Source organism: Phoenix dactylifera, chromosome 2 (assembly GCF_051530095.1).
Source record: "Phoenix dactylifera cultivar Ajwa chromosome 2, Ajwa_hap1_PhDact_Kaust_v1.1, whole genome shotgun sequence".
In the NCBI taxonomy this organism is placed as follows: Eukaryota; Viridiplantae; Streptophyta; class Magnoliopsida; order Arecales; family Arecaceae; genus Phoenix; species Phoenix dactylifera.
In genome coordinates, this window is record NC_143191.1 from 43,521,540 (window position 1) to 43,542,366 (window position 20,827).

Genomic DNA, 20,827 nt, shown 5'->3' on the forward strand with positions numbered 1-20,827 from the left:
CCCGGACTACTAGGAAGTTCGTCTTCACAGTACTCTCTCTGGGAGCGAGCCCGGCCGTGATAGGTAGGCTAACAATTCCTTCAACCGGGACTGAATTCCTAGAGAATCCGACCGGTGGTGCGTTCATTTCCGGAGTTGATCCTCTGTCATTTCCATTTTTAGAAAGCATCATAGAATAATACATTTGCAAAGCTTCCATTATTAACTAAAACATGTTTTATATCAAACTTATTTATGACAAGGGAAATAACTACAGCATCATCATGGGGAGTTTCAACTCCTTTTAAGTCCTCATCTGAGAACGAGATGGCTTCTATCATGCACTGACGCTTCAGAGGGGCTTCCTTCTCAGCAGGTTCTTTAGCCGAGCTTCCTTCGGCAGAGCCCCCTCCTATGGCGTTGATGATGCCGGCAATGGGTCTGTTATTATTTTCATCTTCAGGTGGTGTGGCGTTCTCCACTAGTTCTCCTTTATCACGTCGGTTTCGTACAAATCGGTTTAGTATCCCACGACGGATAAGTACTTCAATCTCATCTCGAAGTCGAAAATATTCCTCTATATCGTGGTCATGATCTCGATGGAAGCGACAGTACTTTCTAGAGCGTTACCGAGCTTCCGACTCTTGCATCGGTGGTGGAGGTTGAAAATAGCCTTGGCCTTCTATCTCTATAAGGATCTCAGCTCGAGTAGTGGTAAGGGGAGTATAGTTCTCATACCTCCTTGGTGGCGTCCTCGGTCGAGACGGGGATCTCGATCGGGGCTGCGATCTCAGACGAGACGGGCTCCTCATCGAGGCAAGTTCTTCTCTCGGCGGGGCGACCGACTTCTTGGGCGGTCGCGGTCCTCCCAACACCTTTTCTGCACCTTTAAGGGTCGTTCGGCGGTGTCTCGCCGAGAAGCCATGGCCTCTTCAGCCTTTGCGTATTTTCGAGCTTGGGCCAGCATCTCCGTGAAGTTGGCAGAAAAATTCTTCTCAATGGAGAAAAGAAACTTATAGGGCCGAGCTCCTGTTTTCAATGCTGACATGGCAATTGATTGATCGAGATCGCGAACCTCCCAAGTAGCGGCAGTAAAGCGATCGATGTAGTCTTTTAGGGATTCTCCTTCCTTTTGCCTTATGTCGATAAGAGAATCTAACGTTCGCCGTTGGCACCGGCTAGCAGCAAAGTTGGCTGCAAACTGCCTGCCCAGCTACTCAAAGGAGAACACGGTGCTCGGCTTCAGCTTAGAGAACCAAAGCCGAGCCGTTTCTCAAAGGGTTGCGGGGAAGGCCTTGCATAGTAGAGTACCTCGATTTGACTTGGTGGTAAAATCGGGGTCGCCCTCATGCCTTACTCTTTGATCCCGGAGTACCTCGATTTGCCGCCCGAATTCTTCGACCTTCTTGTCGAGTTCTCTGTCTTGAGAAGTTGTTGTAGTGGTCCATCCCGATACTGATTGACCCAGAGTCGATCCGGCTTTAGAAGGTTGCCACCGGGTTTGAGGCTGCGGCCTTCTATCCTGGCGACTCCTTGACGACTCCCCCCAAAGGGACGCCTGGGAAGAATCCTGGTAACGGCGCCGTTCCCCATCATTGATCCTTGAAGAGCAATGGCAGGGATTACGGCCTTGGGACACAGGCGCATCTAGAGGGAGTGCCGATCGAGTGTGAACTCGTGGAGGCGGCATAAGAGGGGCCTTCACTTGTTGCAAGCTTTGGACTGCTATGGCTAGCGCTTGGATTTACTGCACCAGTACGTCGAACTGTTCAGGTTGGATCTACGGAACGTGATCTGCCGGAGGCCTCGATGGTGGATTCTGGATCGAGCAGCCAGGGCTTGATTCGCGATGTCTAGAGGCATTAGAAGCCCCTCTGCTCCTTAGTCTCATGATTACGACTCGGACCTTTCCTCTAGTGCCTACTGTTATTGGTGGAAATCGGACCTGGGGGTGACCATGATCCAGGAGGAGGAGCTTCTGCTGCAGGGCGGTGGCGGACGGCTGTCTCCGGCAGACCTGTAAGAAGCCTGGGCCAGGGGATCTGGCGAATGCCCTCCGATGTTTAAGTCAGAGAGGGATCTTTAGATATTTTAATGGAGAGATCTTTTCTGGCGAGGGAAGAAGATGCCTCTCTCCCTGGAGTCCCTCCCTCTTTATAGGAGGGGATGTAGCAGTTACTCGTAATCGGATGTGATTGCGCAAATCTTGGGTTAAATGAATTACTTTAGATAGCACAGAATTTCAGGCTAGTTGGCAATCGGTTGAGATTGCAAGGATTCAAATATTGACAGCTGTTGTGGCGGAGACTGCGGAATTTGATCTCAAATACGGAGGATTTGGTGACCTCTTCTTTAGGTAGACACTCCGATTTAGAAACCGGCTTAACTGTTGGTGGAGTCAGGGTCGGTCTCAACTTCTGCTAGGTCTTCCTTGGCCTCGAGGTCAATCGGACTTTGCTCAGCCGAGACCATGCTTGCCGAGGCCATGCTTATCGAGATCACATCTGCCGAGGTCATGCCTGCCGAGGCCATACTTACCGAGATCATGCCCGCCGTCGGATTCGGATGCTTTAATCATACAACCTTTTTATTGTCCTCATGTGCAAATTCAATCTAGATATTTTATATTTATTTATAAATAAATATAAGATCAATTTGCAAATAAGAATGAGGAAGGATTTAATGTGTAATATAGATAGAATATTGGATGTAATATACAAAAAATATTCATTGTAAAATAGAATATTTTGAAGGAATACGATAATTGGTTTTCTTTCTTCATAAACTTATTAGCCAATTCACTCTCCCATAATCTTCCTTTTTCTATCTCTTCTCTTGTTTTTTTTTTTTCTTTCAAATTACCATTATTATTCTACTTGAGCAACAAATCTCTTCTCCCTGACTGTTTACTAGATATTTATTTTGAACATCGACATCTACTAGTGAGCCTGACATTATATGTTCGAACATTAATCTCCTTAGTCAGCAAATACTGCATCGTTGATTATTTATATATATGGATTTCCATCAAAAGATGGATCATTGATATTTGGAATAGCTATTCAATCTGCACCGAAAAAATGCGTTTGCACGGGTTCTCACATACTCTCTCGGTTTAAGCCTTTCAATCCATTCAAATCTAATTATAAGTACCACAATCGACTCGTGATTGGCTCCAATGAATCTGTGCTGCAGTATCTTCTAGTCCACATAGATTATGGACCGAGTCTGGTATAATACTTTTTGTAATAATTTAGGACCTCACTCAAAATAGTTAGCTAAAAAGTATTATTTAGGTTCCTTGATCATGTATAACCAAGATCTATCCAGCAAATAATTGATGTAAGACTAAACATACGCTGCACAAATCTTCATACCTGAAAAAAGAAATGGAGTATTTAATTGGACAAATTCGTCAGGTGCAAAGTAGATGCTCTCAGGGACCTGAGGGTACAACAAAGTATTAAAACTGAAGCAACCTTCGGGGAAAAATTGTAAAAAGTAAAATAAAATAAAACAGAAGCGGAATTTTTATGATTAAGCGGCTCTGGATTTTTTTCTCTTCGTAAGAGTTTTTTTTTTTTTTAATTATGGATGTTTATCTTTTGCTCAATATGAACTGCCCAACGAATCCGCTCAACATAGGATCAAGAGTTTAACATCAAAGTTTTCGAGCATTGCTCCTCCATATCTCCAAATCTTTTGCTCTCTTATCTTCCACAAAATCCCCAATCACGAGCACTCTCTCATGTTAAGTGCAACTATCTAACAGTTTGTTTGATCATATCAAACCCCACAAAACCAACATGATCCAACAAACGCTTCTCATTTTATTTAGTGCTTTAAATAATAAATATTTATATAACTATGAAAGAAAATACATCATGCAAGATTTTTTGACCATTGAGGGCTATTTGGCCACCCAATCCAGCAAAAAGAAACTCAAGAAAATGAACTATTCACACCGCACACTGATGCTGAAGTATAGCATACATATGAAAGCTTAGGGATGGAATGCGACCGAAAGCAACAAAAGTGAGGATTTCAAATCAAGGAGGTTTTGAATAGGACCTAAGCCACGTATTTAGAGATCGAAACTGTCACGCCCCTGACCCAAGATCGCGAGCCGGAGGTCGTGGCAACTGCCGCACACCAGTATAAAACTTTTCCCACAAGCATCCAAGGCATTTCATCACAATATCAAATCAGGCAGCGAAAATATTTTAACTAATATTATGCAAACTTTATTCTTTAACTAACACAACTTACAATGTCTCACATGTCCAGCAATTGTCTAAGATAAAACAACAATTTAAATAAATTCTAAATAAGATAACTTGTGCCGTAGTTCTTTTAGCCGCTCTCCCATATTGTAAAACATCGGATCCAGCTAATTCTTCGGATCTGTAAAAATAATAAGAAATCGTATAATGAGCTAGACAGCCCAATAAGTAATAAATACCTTAACTAGATAATTCATATAATAACATAAATATAAATACAAATTACGATTAATCAGTATAATGACAATCAATTCCTTTTCAAACACAAATCCATTGAAATCCGTATCTTTCAAATATCTATATACATAATCATAAATCCGATTCGAGACAAATCACATTCAACTCAACAGCCTTTAACTACGACCACACTTATACCCTGTGGCTATGCTAGAAACAGAACCGCACTTATACCCTGCGGAGTGGGCCAGAATACCGCACTTATACCCTGCGAAGTGGGCTAGAATACTCCACTTATACCCTGCGGTGTAGGCTAGAATACTGCACTTATACCCTGTGGTGGGGCCAGAATTGCCAATGTATAATCCCCAATTGGCAGGATCCAGAACATAATCAGGCTCAGAGTTCCAAATCTGATGCACATCAAAATTCTTTTGGTAACATAATAGATATATCATAATTCGATTTAAATATGCATATACGATGCAAAAACATTAAATATAATAATAGTCCGAAAAATATTATTCCAATTCACATATCTATTTTTCATTCAAATCATCATCTCGTAAAATTCATAAATCATATATAAATTCATTAACAATCTATTCGATGCAAAAATAATATTATATAAATGAAGAGTCTAGAAAAAGGTAGTCATTACTTACCTTACAAATGCAATCCAACTAATAGATCCAATTAATCCCGAAATTTCTTCTTAAAGCCTAAAATTCCAAAATTATATTTTTCATTAAAATTCATTGTAATATATAAAGACTTAAATTCTAACACCCTCCCAGGGCCGACCACGCAGAAGTGCCCAATAGCCCGGGATCAGGATCTTTTACCCGGGTCAATCTAACATTGCCATGAACACAGAGAGAGAGAAAGAGGGTTCAACATGAGAGAGAAAGAGAGAGAAGAGAGACACCCCTCTCTTCTTCTTCTCCAAAATAGGGGACCATACCTCTCCCCTCCCCTTCTTCTTCCATCTCGGTCGGTCCCAGGGCGGCCGCGGTGGCCGGCCCCATCGGCGGCAAGAGGTGGCGAGGTAGGCTCGGCCAACCTCAGCTGCCGACAACAATGAACAAGAGCCGACGGCGAAGAAACAGACTGCCCTATCCCGAATCCAAACTCCAGCGATTGACCGGCTCAAACCTGTGAAGAATCACATCCAAGTGCCAAGAGATGAAGAGAAGAGGAGTAGAAACTCTTACCTCAGTTCCGGCGGGGATTCGGCGGCTCCTTCTTCGGCGTAAAATCGATGAAGAGGAGGACCCAAACCGGAAGAAGAGATGGGATTTGGTGGCTCCACCTCGAATAGGCTCGAAGGAGGAAGAGGGGCTATATAAATAGATTTCCCCCGACCTTATCCAGAGGTCTCCAGATCGCGATGGACTTCCGATCCCATCGCGATCAGAGAGGAGTCCTCTTCTCGATCGAAAAGGAAGAGGAAGACCCCAGTGTTGGAAATTGTATCATAAATGTCAATCGTCAGCATGTTGATGATTGAATTTTTAAATGAATTGATAAATTAATAAAATATTATTTGGCATTATTCATCATTTCATTGTACATCTTCAAATGAACTCTTATATGATGAAGTCCTTAGGACTTATTTTATGATAAAGGAGGATTTATATTCAAGTCCTTAAACCTATTCGCGACCAAATGATATACTGTTACTAGGACGACAGCATTATCGAGATTAGGTCATTGTGAGACATATACGTTGGTTGTCCTCTTAACCAAGGAGTGTGGAGACACTGATATGTCACACAGATGAAGTATAGAAGTACATTTCACTGAACGTGACCAATTCTGGAATACTCTACTGTCGATAGATGTTCCGAGTGGATATGGGTATAAGTATCCCTCAGACCTAAGATCACCACAGTGATTAGCAAGCAACTCACTGTACTTTAGTACCGGACTAGCAGAATTTCTAATTCTGGGACGGAAGGTTACAGGGTGCAATCAAGTACTTGCAAAATCAGTGAGTGAGTCAAAATGGAATTGACCCCTCCTGAAAACAGGAGATAATGCTTTGTGTTTAATTTAGCAAAACCTTGGCCAGGGTAATCCTTGTGAGGAGTCACAGGATTTCTAAAGTTGAATCATATCATGGATGCACTGATTACAGAGTTGAATTATACAGTAACCATAGTCCAGAGTTCCAGAATATTTGCTTCGCATATATTCGGCCTATCCGGACGTCGGGTACCATTGCTAGATGGTCATGTCGATTAGTGTAGGAAGTCGTTCCTATACTACCGGCTTAGGTTCGAACCTATGAGGTCACACGCATAGAAGTTTTCTGATTGATCAAGACGGCTGAAGAATGATTGAAAATCATTCAGGGATAATTTGGTCAATTCGATTGAAAAATTATCGTAAAAATAATTAAAGTAATTATTGAAGGATTAATTAGTAATTAGATTACTAATAAACTTAATTTAATTAAGTAATTGGACTAAGCATGAGCCAAATTGAATTGGATTCAATTTTGGGCTCAATCAAGATTTTTGACCTGATTGGATTAGGTCTGAATCAAGAGGACTTAGGTTGACCAAATTAAATTAGATTAAATTTGTGCTTAATTAATGAATGACCTAATTGGATTAGGTTCAACCCAAGGTAATTGGACAATCCTAATTGTTAGGATTTAATTTAATTGAATGGGTTTGATCTGAAACTGTTCGGATCTTGAAATCCACATGTCACATATCCATGCATGGCGCCATAAATTGATTTTTAATATGATTAAAAATTAATTTAACTTATTTAATGGCGCCATGGGACATGTGGCATACATCAGGGACCTCCTTCATCATCAGATGGGGTGAAATGGTGAGATAAATTCATGAAAAGAATTAGATAAGATCAAATTCTCTCTCTTCATGGCATATGTCATCCTTATCTTTATCTCACTTCGAATTTAAACACCACAAAATCACCTCATGACCCTCTAATCTGATTGTGGGCATGGAAATTTCGAAATTGAAAGAAGAAAGTGGCGACATGATGAATGGTTTAAATTAGATCAAGCTTCATCATGTGTTGGCGCATGAAACAAGCATTTGAATTTTGAATTCAAAACCCCACAAAATACTCTCAAAATATTGGAAGGTTAGCATGTGAAGAGGAGTGGAGGGCGACATTAAAAGGACCTCCATCAGCTGGTGGCCGAAATTAAGAGAAAAAGAAAAAAAAGAAGGAAGAAAGGAAAAAGAAAAGAGAGGAACCCTAGTTCATGCATGGAAAAATTCTGCATTCAATCTAGCCGACTTCTTCCTCCTCTAAGTCCATCACACCATTAGTGTTAGGGGTCCCTGATAAGAGTCTTTAGATCAGATCTAAGTCCTCTTTAATCCCTATAAACCATTCCTCCAAATTCTTCCCAGAAGGCAGATCAAAGGTTGATAGTATCAGGAAGATCAAATTTCAGCCTCAAGAAATTCTGCGCAAGCTAGCACTTCCGCGGGATTGGATCTCTCCAGGAACTTCGCGTGGATTACTCGTGGAGGCTAGACGATTGTGTGGTTGTGAAGCTCGAGCATTAGATCCATTATATTCTGATTTTGCAAAGGTATAAATCTCACACCAGTACTTTAGTTAAGATCTAATCCCCAAGGGTTAAACCTCTTCAGGAGCTCTTTGCAGAGTAATCTTCAGATGCTGGGTATTCAAAGATTAGTTGGATCATAGATTAGTTAAGTTTAGAACTTAATAATCTCATTTCAGATCTGATATTAATCATGCAAATGATTTAGCATAATCGTTTAAACAATTCCGGCATATCGATCATGTGTTTTGTAGTGATGTTTTGAAATCTGATTTCTTATGCATGCTAGAATTAAAATGTTTAATTCAATATTTACCGCTGCAATTTTAAAACTAAAAACAACTACGTATGGCTTGATCCCCCTTATGAAGAGGTACGTAGGCAACCCGAACAGGTGCAGCCATTGAAAAATTTAAAAATTTCAGCATGCAATCACTGCTAGAACCGATCGAACTCTTTCACCCAGCTAGAGTCTTCCTCCCATTTGCTTTAGGCTGGGCCGGTCGGGTGGACCCAGCCCAGTGCATGGGGTTTCACATTCTTCCCCCTTAAAAAAAATTTCGTCCACGAAATTTTCGTACATGCAGTTGAAGAGTAGTCTTTCTCATCCGATGTGGAGGCATTCTGACCTATATCTATCAAATAGCAGCATGCCAATAATAAGCTTACCAGTTAATTACAAGTATATAGGATGGCTTGTTACAATCATCATAAACTAACGTCCTAATGTCCCTAGTGTCTACCCACCTGCACTCATGTCATGTCAGATTTTTTTATTTTAGAATTTATTCATTCATGCTCTGATACCACTTAAGTTGTCATGCCCCCGACCCAAGATCGCGGCCGAAGGTCGCGGCAGCTGCCACACACCAGTAGGAAACTCTCCCCACAAGCATGCAAGGCATCTTATCACAATATCAAATCAGGCAGCAAAAATATTTTAACTAATATTATTCAAACTTTATTTCTTTAACTAACACAACTTACAATGTCTTGCAAGTCTAGTAATTGTCTAAGATAAAACAATAATTTATATAAATCCTAATGATAACTTGTGCCTCAGTTCTTCTAGGCGCTCTCCCATATTGTAAAACTCTGGATCGAGCTAATTCTTCGGATTTGTAAAAACAGTAAGAAATCGTATAATAAGCTAGACAGCCCAGTAAGTAATAAATACGTTAACTAAACAATTCATATAATAACATAAAATATAAATATAAATTACGATGAATCAGCATAATAACATAATCAATTTCTTTTCAAACACAAATTCATTGAAATCCGTATCTTTCAAATACCCATATACATAATCATAAATCCGATGCGAGACAAATCACATTCAACTCAACAACCTTTAACTACGACCACACTTATACCCTATGATTAGGCCAGAAACAGAATTGCACTTATACCCTGCGGAGTGGGTCAGAATATCGCACTTATACCATACGAAGCGGGCCAGAAGACCGCATTTATACCCTGCAGAGTAGGCCAGAATACCACACTTATACCCTGTGGTGGGGCCAAAATTGCCAATGCATAATCCCCAATTGGCAGGGTTCAGAACATAGTCAGGCTGAGAGTTCCAAATCCAATGCACATCAAAATGCTTTTGGTAACATAATAGATATATCATAATCCGATCTAAATATGCATATACGATGCAAGAACAGTAAATATAACAATAGTTCGAAAAATATTATTCCAATTCACATATCTATTTTTCATTCAAATCATCATCTCCTAAAATTCATAAATCATATATAAATTCATTAACAATCTATTCGATGCAAAAATAATATTATATAAATGAAGAGTCTAAAAAAGGCAGTCATTACTTATCTTGCAAATGCAATCCAACTGATAGATCCAATTAATCTCGAAATTTCTTCTTAAAGCCTAATATTCCAAAATTATATTTTTTATTAAAATTCATCATAATATATAAAGACTTAAATTCTAACACCCTCCTAGAGTCGACCACACAGAAGTGCCCGACAGTCCGGGATCAGGACCTTTACCTGGGTCAATCTAACATTGCCATGAACAGAGAGAGAGAGAGAGGGTTCAACATGAGAGAGAAAGAGAGAGGAGAAGAGAGACACCCCTCTCTTCTTCTTCTCCAAAATAGGGGACCGTACCTCTCCCCTCCTCTTCTTCTTCCATCTCGGTCGGTCCCAGGGCGGCCGCGGTGGCCAGCCCCGTCGGCGGCAAGAGAGGCTCGGCCAACCTCGGCTGCCGACGGCGGTGAACACGAGCCGACGGCGAAGAAACAAAGTGCCCTATCCCGAATCCAAACTCCAGCGATTGGCCGGCTCAAATCTATGAAGAATCACATCCAAGCGCCAAGAGATGAAGAGAAGAGGAGTAGGAACTCTTACCTCAGTTCCGGCAGGGATCCGGCGGCTCCTTCTTCGGCAGAAAATCGAGGAAGAGGAGGACCCAAACCGGAAGAAGAGATAGGATTTGGTGACTCCACCTTGGACGAACTCAAAGGAGGAGGAGGGGCTCTATAAATAGATTTCTCCCAGCCTTATCCAGAGGTCTCCGGATCGCGATGGACTTCCAATCCCGTCGCGATCGGAGAGAAGTCCTCTTCTCGATCGAAAAGGAAGAGGAAGACCCCAGTCGGAGTCTTCCTCCCATTTGTTTTTGGGCTGGGCCGGTCGAGTGGACCCGGCCCAGTCCGTGCGGTTTCACAGAAGCTGTAACATTATTCAGTCTTGAATAATACTTAAAGAGATCGAGTAAGAAAACTATCAGATCGAATAGCCGTTAGAGAGGTCGAGTAAAGACTAATAACAATGCGGCCCGATCGTGCCCGGTGAACTATGGATCTTTTCCCATTGACCTAACTAATGAGATTGTTAGGACGTGGAAGGTGAGAGAATGGTGGTAGCTCAACTGGTTGAAACTGTCAAATAAAATGGAGTTTAGATATGAGCAAGTACCGACACTAGACACATACGGTTGCTAGATCGTTGGTGATTGAATGTATAAATAAAAAAATACAACAGGAGGACGAAACATTTAGCTAATCAAATATTTATTTTATCTTTATATTTACCTTCATTTTCACTTTTAATTTATTATTACACTTATCTTTAATTTTCTTGTTTTAGTTACTATACTTTACTCTAATTATCTGTAATTATTAGCATAATATTAGCTACAACCTACCTCTGACCCTTTCGAGCAATGCGCTAGATGATAAGCTGTGTGGAAGGAAGCACTTATTTTTTGTGTTGTATAAGATTCAAATTCAGAAAACATACTTTTTTTTTTCTTTTTTTTTTTTGTGAAAACGGCATTTCATATAGCTTTAACTTGAGTACATCCAGCCATATCAAAAGAAGAAGAAGAAGAACAAACATACTTTTTTCACTCTGATATAGATGATCGAAAAATGCTGGATAAACAACTGTTTAGATATAAAAAACCTTTCTAAGCATTTAATTGACTTTGAAAATTGATGTAATTTGGTAGTTGAAAAAGTTGATGCAACAGGAGCAATATTTGACCGGGCCAGATATCTTCCACACTCAAAATGTGCATGAATCACCGAAAAATATTCCATCCCCCATAAGGTACCCAAGGTTAAACTATAGTTTTTCAGAAATTGCCAAGGGCAAAAATTTCTGGGTGAATCTTACGCAAAGAATTTGTGTGTTTTTTAAGAGGTAATACAAAGAAATCTTTGTATTAGCAATTCTGTAAACAAATATTATTTTTTCAGAATTGTATATATTAAGAAATTCAAAAATAATTTTGTTCTAAATGAATGAGATTTACCCAATATTTACTCGACGTCTATTTCTTTTTTTTGAATATTTGTATTTAGATCATCTATCTTCGTCTTCGTATTAGGTTTAAAGGTAAAATTGTCCGGAACTCTAAATCTCATACACAAGTATAATTTTTAATGTAAAATCAGGGGAAATACAAAATAGCGGAGCTGAACGAAAATCGTCGTACGGTGTTTTTCACCTGAGAGCCCTTACCTCCGAGTTTTCTCAAAGTCAACTTCAATGGGTCTGTCTAGATGAAGGTACGAGGGGCGGTGCGGGTTTTGTTATTCGGGATCCGTCGGCTAGAGTCGTGGCTATGAGAGGCAGTCAATTCTTCGACATATCGGTTCCGAAAACGGGACTGAAGGCCGCTTGGGCGGGCTTTCATCACACCCGATGTGTTTTACGGGCCAGTCCCATTGTCCCGAAGGGAGATTCGACCACGGTCATCAGTTGGGTCCGTGGAGGTCTAAAGGGTAATGGTTGCGTCCACTCTTTGCTCCGAGATATATGAGCAATCGTGGGGCTAGAGGGGCCTTCCAGGCCAAGCATGTTTTCCATAAAGCTAATGAGGCTGCGGACTAGGTGACTGTTTATATAGTTAGTCACTCTGATAGTATCTTGCGGGCTAAAGATGGGGAGTTGCCCCGGATACTCCATAGTGTTTTGTTTTTCGATTTTATTGGGTATATTCATACTCGTTAGGTATGATCAATCTACTTAAAAATAAATAAAAGAAAGAAAGAGAGAAAGAAATAAGGAAAAAAAAAGAAAAAAAGAGAGGAGAAATCGTCGTAAAAAAGAGCTTTTGCCCGGCCGGGCTGCGGAGTGGCTAAAAATGGATCCGGTCGGGCTGGAATCGGGTGTTATTTGCGGACTAGGGGTGCAAATGGGTCGGGTCGGGTCCTAGGTGACCCCGATCCGACCCGGTTTTTTGTTCGGGTCCCAATTTTGGACCCGGACCCGACCCGGTTGAAGATCGGGTTGGGTCGGGTCGGGTCCGAGTCAGGTTCGGGTCGGGTCCGGGTCCGATTCGGGTCGGGTTCGGGTCCGATCGGGTCCAATTTTTTTGTGCTTTTGGAAAAAAATTTGGGCAAATCTAATTTGGTCATATCATAATTATGAGGTGCTGGGTGACCCATGACTTGAAAGACTTTGCAATTGAGCTCCAGAACAGATGACCCATGACTTACTAACTAAGTCGGTCTACAAGCCAAATTTCATATCACACTATTTTTTATCTATATGACTGATTGGACGGAACTCGGTGTCTCCCAGCTCCCCTCTCACGAGGACAAAAAAAATCCCAAACCTTCTTCCAAAATCCAATTCCATTACAGAAAACTGGCACATGACCCATATTCAGTTGCAGTGTTCCCTCACTTTCTCCCTTCAAAAGTTAAAAGAAACAAAAACCAAAAAACAGAAGGAAAAAAAAAAGGCAGCTACCGAGACACCAGAGGTCTCAACAGTGTAATAGATCCAGAGAGAATCCTGACGGGCCGACGTTCCTTTGGATTCTGTGAACCTATGCTTGTTGCTATCCTCCCACACTGACCAACAGTACCACAACCCACGCCAAAAAAAAAAGAAAAAGAAAAAAAAAAGAAAAGACTTTCTTTTGCTTTTCCCCCCCTCTCTCTCTTCGGGTCCATTCGGGTCGGGTCGGGTCCGTTTGGTAAACCCAGACCCGACCCAGAAAATGATTCGGGTCCAATTTTAGGACCCGACCCAGACCCGCGGGTCCTAAAATTCGGGTCGGGTCGGGTCTACGCAGGTCGGGTCGGGTCGGGTCGGGTCACGGGTCGACCCGACCCATTTGCAGCCTTATTGCGGACACGATGTCGGGTCGGGATTCGGGTTGTCGGAAACTTCTTTGACGTTGCCTATTGCTGAGACCTGGGGTGGGGAAGAAGAGGGATCGAGGGAGAGGAGAGTTGCCTTTCTGCCTGATCCGGTGTTGGTGCGCGAGAGATCTCGAAGTGGTAATCCTTTCCTCTGTCCTTTGATTTCAAATCCTTCTATTCGGTTCGTTGCTTCTGGATCTAGCAATGGTTTGCTTTTGTCGATTTCTTTCTAGCAAAGATCTAGGGTTTTTCAATTTCCCTCTTCTCTTAATTGATGCGATCTTTAAGTTGCTGTAAGATGAAATCTGGCATGGAAATAATAAACATATCTAGATGAACCCCTTTGTCCCCTGATCCGTGGTCGATGTTCTCGTGTTTAAGGATTTTCTTTTTTTAGTTTTGACTGCTGTTTATGTATGACTTAATTTTGGATAATTTCATCCTGCTCATCTTTGCTTGATTTCTGAGTTTTTGTAGCGTTATAATGTGATGTTTTGATAAATTTTCAGTGTTGTAATTTACAAGAAATGATGTGAAGGTCGATTCACATATTCTTTTGCCTGTGCTTGATCCGATCTTTCTCTTCCGAATTTGTTGTAACCTTGAGTTTGTCTCTGCTGATAATTTTGCGATGATTTAAATTTCAAGAATGTTTATTATTTTTTGGTTATTTATTTTCATTAGCTGACGATTTCGCCATCTCGGTTTTGTTTTGGGATCAGTTGCAGTACTTGCGGAACAAATTCTTGAAAATATTATAGAATGTTTAATGAATTGGAATTTGACGCATAAACTAAGATATACAGATTCTAACAGAAGATGGACTCTTTATATTTCTCTCTCTCTCAGCTTTAAACCATGCTTAGCTGTGTCGAAGTTTGGTCAAATTGACTGAAATTTAATGCTTTTTTGCAATTTTGCGCAGCTAGAATTGTGTCCTCCATAGGACATAACTAAACAAGAACAATTATAACAAATACAAACCTAGAGTTCTCAGTTTAGAACTGGGACAATGCCTTCTCAGAAAATAGAAACGGGTCACCAGGATGTGGTTCATGATGTTTCGATGGACTACTATGGCAAGCGCCTGGCCACAGCCTCTTCTGACTCTACCATCAAGATTATTGGAGTAAGTGGCTCCTCGCATCAGCACCTTGCTACCTTGACTGGCCACCAGGGTCCAGTCTGGCAGGTCGCATGGGCCCACCCTAAGTTTGGATCCATGCTTGCCTCCTGCAGCTATGATGGCCGTGTGATCATATGGAAGGAAGGAAGCAAGCCTGACGAGTGGACTCAGGCGCACATTTTCTCCGAGCACAAGTCCTCTGTCAATTCCATTGCATGGGCGCCGCATGAGCTTGGCCTGTGCTTGGCCTGTGGTTCCTCAGATGGGAACATCTCGGTTTTCACTGCTCGAACGGATGGAGGCTGGGACACTACTAGGATTGACCAGGCCCACCCAGTTGGAGTCACTTCTGTCTCATGGGCTCCAGCAATGGCACCAGGTTCCCTTGTCAGTTCAGGACAGTTTGATCCTGTCCAGAAGCTTGCGTCTGGTGGCTGTGATAACACGGTTAAAGTGTGGAAGCTTTACAATGGGAGTTGGAAGATGGATTGTTTTCCTGCTCTTCAGATGCACACTGACTGGGTGAGAGATGTGGCTTGGGCACCAAATTTGGGGCTCCCAAAGACTACCATTGCTAGTGCTTCACAGGATGGGACTGTGGTTATATGGACAGTGGCGAAGGAAGGTGATCAGTGGGAGGGTAAAGTTCTGCATGATTTTAAGGCCCCTGTTTGGAGGGTGTCATGGTCATTGACAGGGAACATCTTGGCTGTGGCTGATGGGAATAACAATGTCACATTGTGGAAAGAAGCAGTGGATGGGGAGTGGCAGCAGGTGACAACAGTTGAGCCATAGAGATTGATATTACTGCTTGGACTTTCTTTTCCCATTGCTATTGGATGGTCTGTGGCATCAATTTGGGTAATCGGCTAGTCTTAGTTGCTTCGTTAATGAGAAGATCTAGCTGTTCTTTTTAAGTATTTGGTCTTTAAAAATGTTTTGCTTGGTTTGGCTTACATACATAAGAATCAGAGATGTTACTTAAATACATTTCATGATTGATAGTGTCTTTCCTGGAATTTGGTGTTTCAGTTTTTTTCTTTCTTAAATTATCTTGATACACTTCTCATGTTAGCTGCGTCTTACATGTGGTTTTGATGGCTATGTTATTATTTACTTGCAAAATGCATGTGAGTAATGTTAAGTAACTGATGCTCTGTGTGTGTGTGTGTGTGTTCCCAAACAAGGAAAAAGAAACTCCTTTTTCTTTCTGCATCGCTAGCATATTCTAGGACTAAGTATAGGACTGATGGCCTCAAAAATTAATTTTCTGCAAATGAAGATAGGATAGCATAATTGAAAGCTAATGAAATTTAGCCATCGTTGCATAGATTTTTTTATTGCCTCTCATTTATGTACATATTTTATCCAAGCCTCATTCTTTTATATACGTATATTCATTGAAGATCTTTTTCTGGAGCCTCCTTGTTTTGTAGTTTTGCTTTGCAGTTCACCTCGTCATGGAGTGATGGTCAGTTTTGTTATCATTGATGTGTGTGATAAGGACTTCCTAAATAGGAACAAGGTTTCAAGCAAGTGCATATGGCTGTTTTGCCTCACTTTTATGGGGGGCAAGTAAGTTGGCTTTTGAGTTAATATTTGTTGATCTTTATGGTAGAAAGGATTCTGCTTGGGGTGCTCGTACAGGCAAGTCATCCATAGAGGTTCACAAAACAATAAACTACACATTGTGAAGTAGCTCTCTTCCAAATATTTCTTACCTCTTGGATTCTTTTGAGATTAATATACAAATGTAGGTCTCCAATACATTTTTACTAGCCAGATAAATAGCATCTTCATTGTCTTCTACGGGGAAAAAAACTTCACCAACCTGCTTTATTCACCACTCCAACTCCTGTATGCGGTGATTGGTGGAATGGCATGCACAATCTGCCACATGACTTTTGTGTGGTACATCAACACTGAACTGAAACAAAGGACTGGTACACTGAATAGGGAGTAATGTAAGCAACACCAAGTTTTTTTATGTCTTTACCATGACAATAAGAAGATTTCTTGACAAGAAAAATTAACATCCCATAAAACAATTTTCTAAAAATGTGTGATCATGTAGACCATTTTAACGGGTTAAAACACAATGCATCCTAAGAAACGTCTGTACCATTTCTTTTTTCTTTTTTTTTTTTTTTGGAGGAGGGGTGGGTGGCTGGTTGTTGGGTGTCATCCCCAGAACACTTGTTGATTCATTTAGGTAGAGACTAGACCAGCTTTGCATTGCTTTCTTAAGAAGTTCCTTATTTGCTAGAATTTCTTCTTCTTTTGGGGGAGTTGGGGGGATATTCTTCTCCTACATTGTAGATTTCTTTTTCCCTATTTGATGATCTTCATGGTTCTTAGTTTGTTTATGTTTATGAATTATCTTGATTTTAGATTGTGGTCTCAAAACTTAGTTCTTTTTATCAGTGTTAAAAAGGCAGTTGTGATATGTGGAAATCAAATTCTTTTTTTAAGGTGAAACCTTCCAAAATTGATTTCATCATTGCCATCTCTTGGGTTCACTGGGATTAAATGTGGGAGTAGTTTTGTTGCATTATGGAATTTCATATATTCTGATAGATCTGTAATTTCGGATTCCATTGTCAGTGGAACATTTAGTTTAGTTCAAAGTAATATTTTTTTCTCTCATCTTGCTCTCTCACACTGCTGTTATTTGTCTCCTTTACCTTGAAAGCAGTCATTAATTTTATATTCATTTAGTGCACCAGGTTCTCAAATTCATTAATTATTTTTCCCATATAAAAGTTTTTTAAAATAATTTTAAGCTTCGTTTTTTTTGGTAGACTTCATGTGGTTTTCCTGACCTTCATCCTTGATGTTTAAAAACACTTGTATGCAGGCATTATGTAGGGTACTTTCAGTCTCCCTTGAGTTTTTGATCATGTTTACTAGCAAGCATGTTTTACAGTACATAGATCAATAAAAAAACTGAGCTTGACATTTGAAGCCACTTGCCCTCCTTACGGCAAACAATACAGATCAAGGGTTGTAGGGTTAAAGGCTGGTCTTTAGCCAAATGGCTAAAAATATATATATATATGTTTGGCTTGCTTCCTGTGATCAGAAATGTATACTTTGCCTGATGATTGGTCTTGGTGTGATACAGGTCATATAGTGGCTAACATCAAGAGAAGCTTGAAGCTTGATCTATACGTAATGGGATAGAATCAAGAACATGCTCTATAATCTACTGTTGACAAGTAAAGTAGAGATGAATATTCAAGTGCATTTCGAGGACGATAAAATTTTGGTGAAAGATGGTGAGATCAACAGTGTTTGATAGGCTTGTTGGTAATACTCAAATCTGTTGGTACTGGGACCTGGAGATGAATATTTAAGTGTGTGCTAGTATGATAAAATTTTGGTGACCCAGATGGTGAGATATCAACACTGTTAGATAGGCTTGTTGGTAATACTCAAATCTGTTGGAACTGGGACCTTGAGATGAATATTTAGGTGTGTTGCAAGTATGATAAAATTTTGGTGAGGTCAATAGTTTTTGATAGGCTTGTTGGTAATACTCAAATCTGTTAAACTGCGACCTTGAGATGAATATTCAAGTGTGTTGCAAGTATGATAAAGTTTTGGTGACGGATGGTGAGATCAACACTGTTAGGATTGTTGGTAGTACTCGAATCTGTTGGAACTGGGACCTTTCTATATTGCAGAAGGTAGTAGACTAGTTGGTTCTATATTGCAGAAGGTAGTAGACTAGTTGGTGACAGGGAAGTCATGAGAAGAGAAATAGGCGTGCCCCTGACGGAGCTTCCTGTTAATTCTTTCACAAAGAACTCGTTTGGTTTGTGGGAAGCATTTTTCTCCTAAGAATATGATTTTTGGAAAGCAGATTCCTGTGAAGAGCATGACTGGAAAAGTACTTTTGGCATGTTTGGTTGACGATGGAAAAGTGACAGATTTTTAGAGTGCTTATGTTTGGTTGACCATCCACTTTTCTGAAAAAGTTATGTGTAATTTCTATTATATCCTTAATAAAAATTAGGTCTTTAATGCCTCTTCAATGCTGAAGGGCTTTTTTGAATAAAAATAAAAATAGAGTGATTCCGGCTCATGGAAAAGTAACTTTTCCATGTTTCTCATGGAAAATACTTTTCCATAAAACGTGGGAATCATATTTCCATGGGAATACAACTTTTCCGTCTCTTTCCTCTGAAAACTTCAACCAAACAAGAAGTATTTCATTACTTTTTCGTTGGCCACACTTTTTCTCTTTTTTCTGCCAACCAAACGAGCCCAAAAGAACTACGTATCATGAAGATCCTGCCATTCTTCTCCTTTCCTCTCCTTCAAACTCCTCTAGCTGTCGCCACCCTTTCCAGGCGCTATCAGTGACAATGCTGGCCCACCTCTTTGTTGAGGCCCTTGCCATTCATCTCCTCTCTTTCTTCGGCCTCTCCGGCACCAAAGCTCGCTTTTTTGGGAATGAGTCTAAACACTCCATCTCTATCTGCATAGCTGTTGCGATGATCAAGGTGAGGATAAGGATTAGAGCTAGGGGTTGGGGTTAGGATTTTATAGTCTAAAGGCGACCAGAGGATGGCAGAGAGGCAGGGAGGCGAGCTGTATGGGTCTTTAAAGATGTGGGGAGAGAGTGGTGGAGCCATTCTTTACATCGGAACATTCGGGCCATGACAAGTGGTGATGTGGAAGAATGGCCTTCCAAACCAAGTATGTGTTCAGAGAGACAAACGGGGCTGCGAACTGAGTGGCTTCGTATGTAGCCAGTTACTCCAGAGATATTCTATAGGTTGGAAAAAGAGTTGCTTAAAGCGCTCCAGAATTTGTTGTTTTCTGATCTTATTGGATATATCTGTATTAGAACTATATAAATCATCTGTTTTAGAAAGAAAAAAAAGTTGGAAAGAGATATAACTTGGTGAAAGTCCTGCTTTGAGATCTATAAATCTGCTGATAGTGCATGGTGGATTCTAACAGGTCTGCTTAGCCCGCTATATGATTTTTATATAGCAGACCCGATGTAGAATTTTTATTCTCCCCTAGCTGGCCAAGAAAATTATGGGAGGATAAAAGATAGGGGGCGAGGTGCTTATAGACGGTGGCTACATTAATTAGAAAGTTGATACGAGGTCAGGTGATATTGCCCCCTTCTCGTTAGCTGGCCTGGGTTGGGTACTTAGGGTTTGTCTTGGGCTCATTAAATTTGCACGCGTTGCGTTTCAAATGCTCTAGTTCCTTTTACAGATACTGACATCGTTCTGAAGGAAATGACCTAGATCGTGCAGGATCTCACCCCAGTTCCCTTGATAATTTCACGTAAAGGGAATTAGGTTGCAAACCTGGTTGCAAGAACGGCGTGCCGTCTGAGAGCTGATCGGTGGGGCTCTAGTTTTCAAAGATGGCTTCTTCTCTAGCTTGCCGGAAGAAAGAGAAGAATACATACATAATAACCTTTGCATTGAAATTACGAACCTAAACCAAACAGCTAGCCTGGGCCGAGTCAGTTCATTCTCTCTCTTTCAAAATTAGCTGTTGCCAATCTGCCGTATGCACGCATTGGGTGTCAACGTGGTTTCTTCTTTTTATCTTCTATTGCTACGGTAATTTAGGACCTGAATTCCATCTACTTGCAGGGTTAAACCTTGCTTGAATCCCGAACTTCAGACGTCTTAACAGGATATACAAGCTTTCTGCTGCCTTAAGCCTAATCCTTGAAATACAATCTTTGACACCAATCGCCACCCTACTCTGAGAGACCATACTCGAAAAAGAAATATTAAAGTCTGTCCATACGTATTCTTTTTGCACTGGCAGCAACTCTAAAGCCAATTAGAGATGCAACAGGAAATGAATAAATCGTCTACAAATTGCAGAGGCAGTGAGCGGCAAGCAGAGACATGCATGCTAAAAATAAAATAAAAAAATAAAAAACCAAGACAAATGCACACAGAGAGTAGGAGAGGAAAAGTCAAAAGACAAGCCGTCAGAAAGAAGGGTACAGAGATTTGCATCATCATCAGCAAAGAAGAGGGTAACCCTACTTGGCCAACAAAGCTTCGTAAACATACTCT

General features: G+C 40.8%; 1 protein-coding gene and 1 long non-coding RNA gene across 2 annotated transcripts; one reads left to right on the forward strand and one right to left on the reverse strand.

The window, feature by feature from the left end:
- Positions 1-4,200: 4,200 nt before the first annotated feature.
- LOC103707339 (uncharacterized) lies at positions 4,201-11,102 on the reverse strand. Its single transcript, XR_604140.6, has 2 exons — positions 10,383-11,102; positions 4,201-4,383 (listed from the first exon to the last, which is right to left on the reverse strand). It is a non-coding gene; the product is annotated as an uncharacterized LOC103707339 (long non-coding RNA).
- A 2,525-nt stretch (positions 11,103-13,627) lies between these two features.
- LOC103707340 (protein transport protein SEC13 homolog A-like) lies at positions 13,628-15,781 on the forward strand. Its single transcript, XM_008791784.6, has 2 exons — positions 13,628-13,774; positions 14,562-15,781. Exon 2 carries the CDS (start codon positions 14,649-14,651, stop codon positions 15,555-15,557), a length of 909 nt encoding a protein of 302 aa, XP_008790006.1. The 5' UTR covers positions 13,628-13,774; positions 14,562-14,648; the 3' UTR covers positions 15,558-15,781.
- Positions 15,782-20,827: the final 5,046 nt, after the last annotated feature.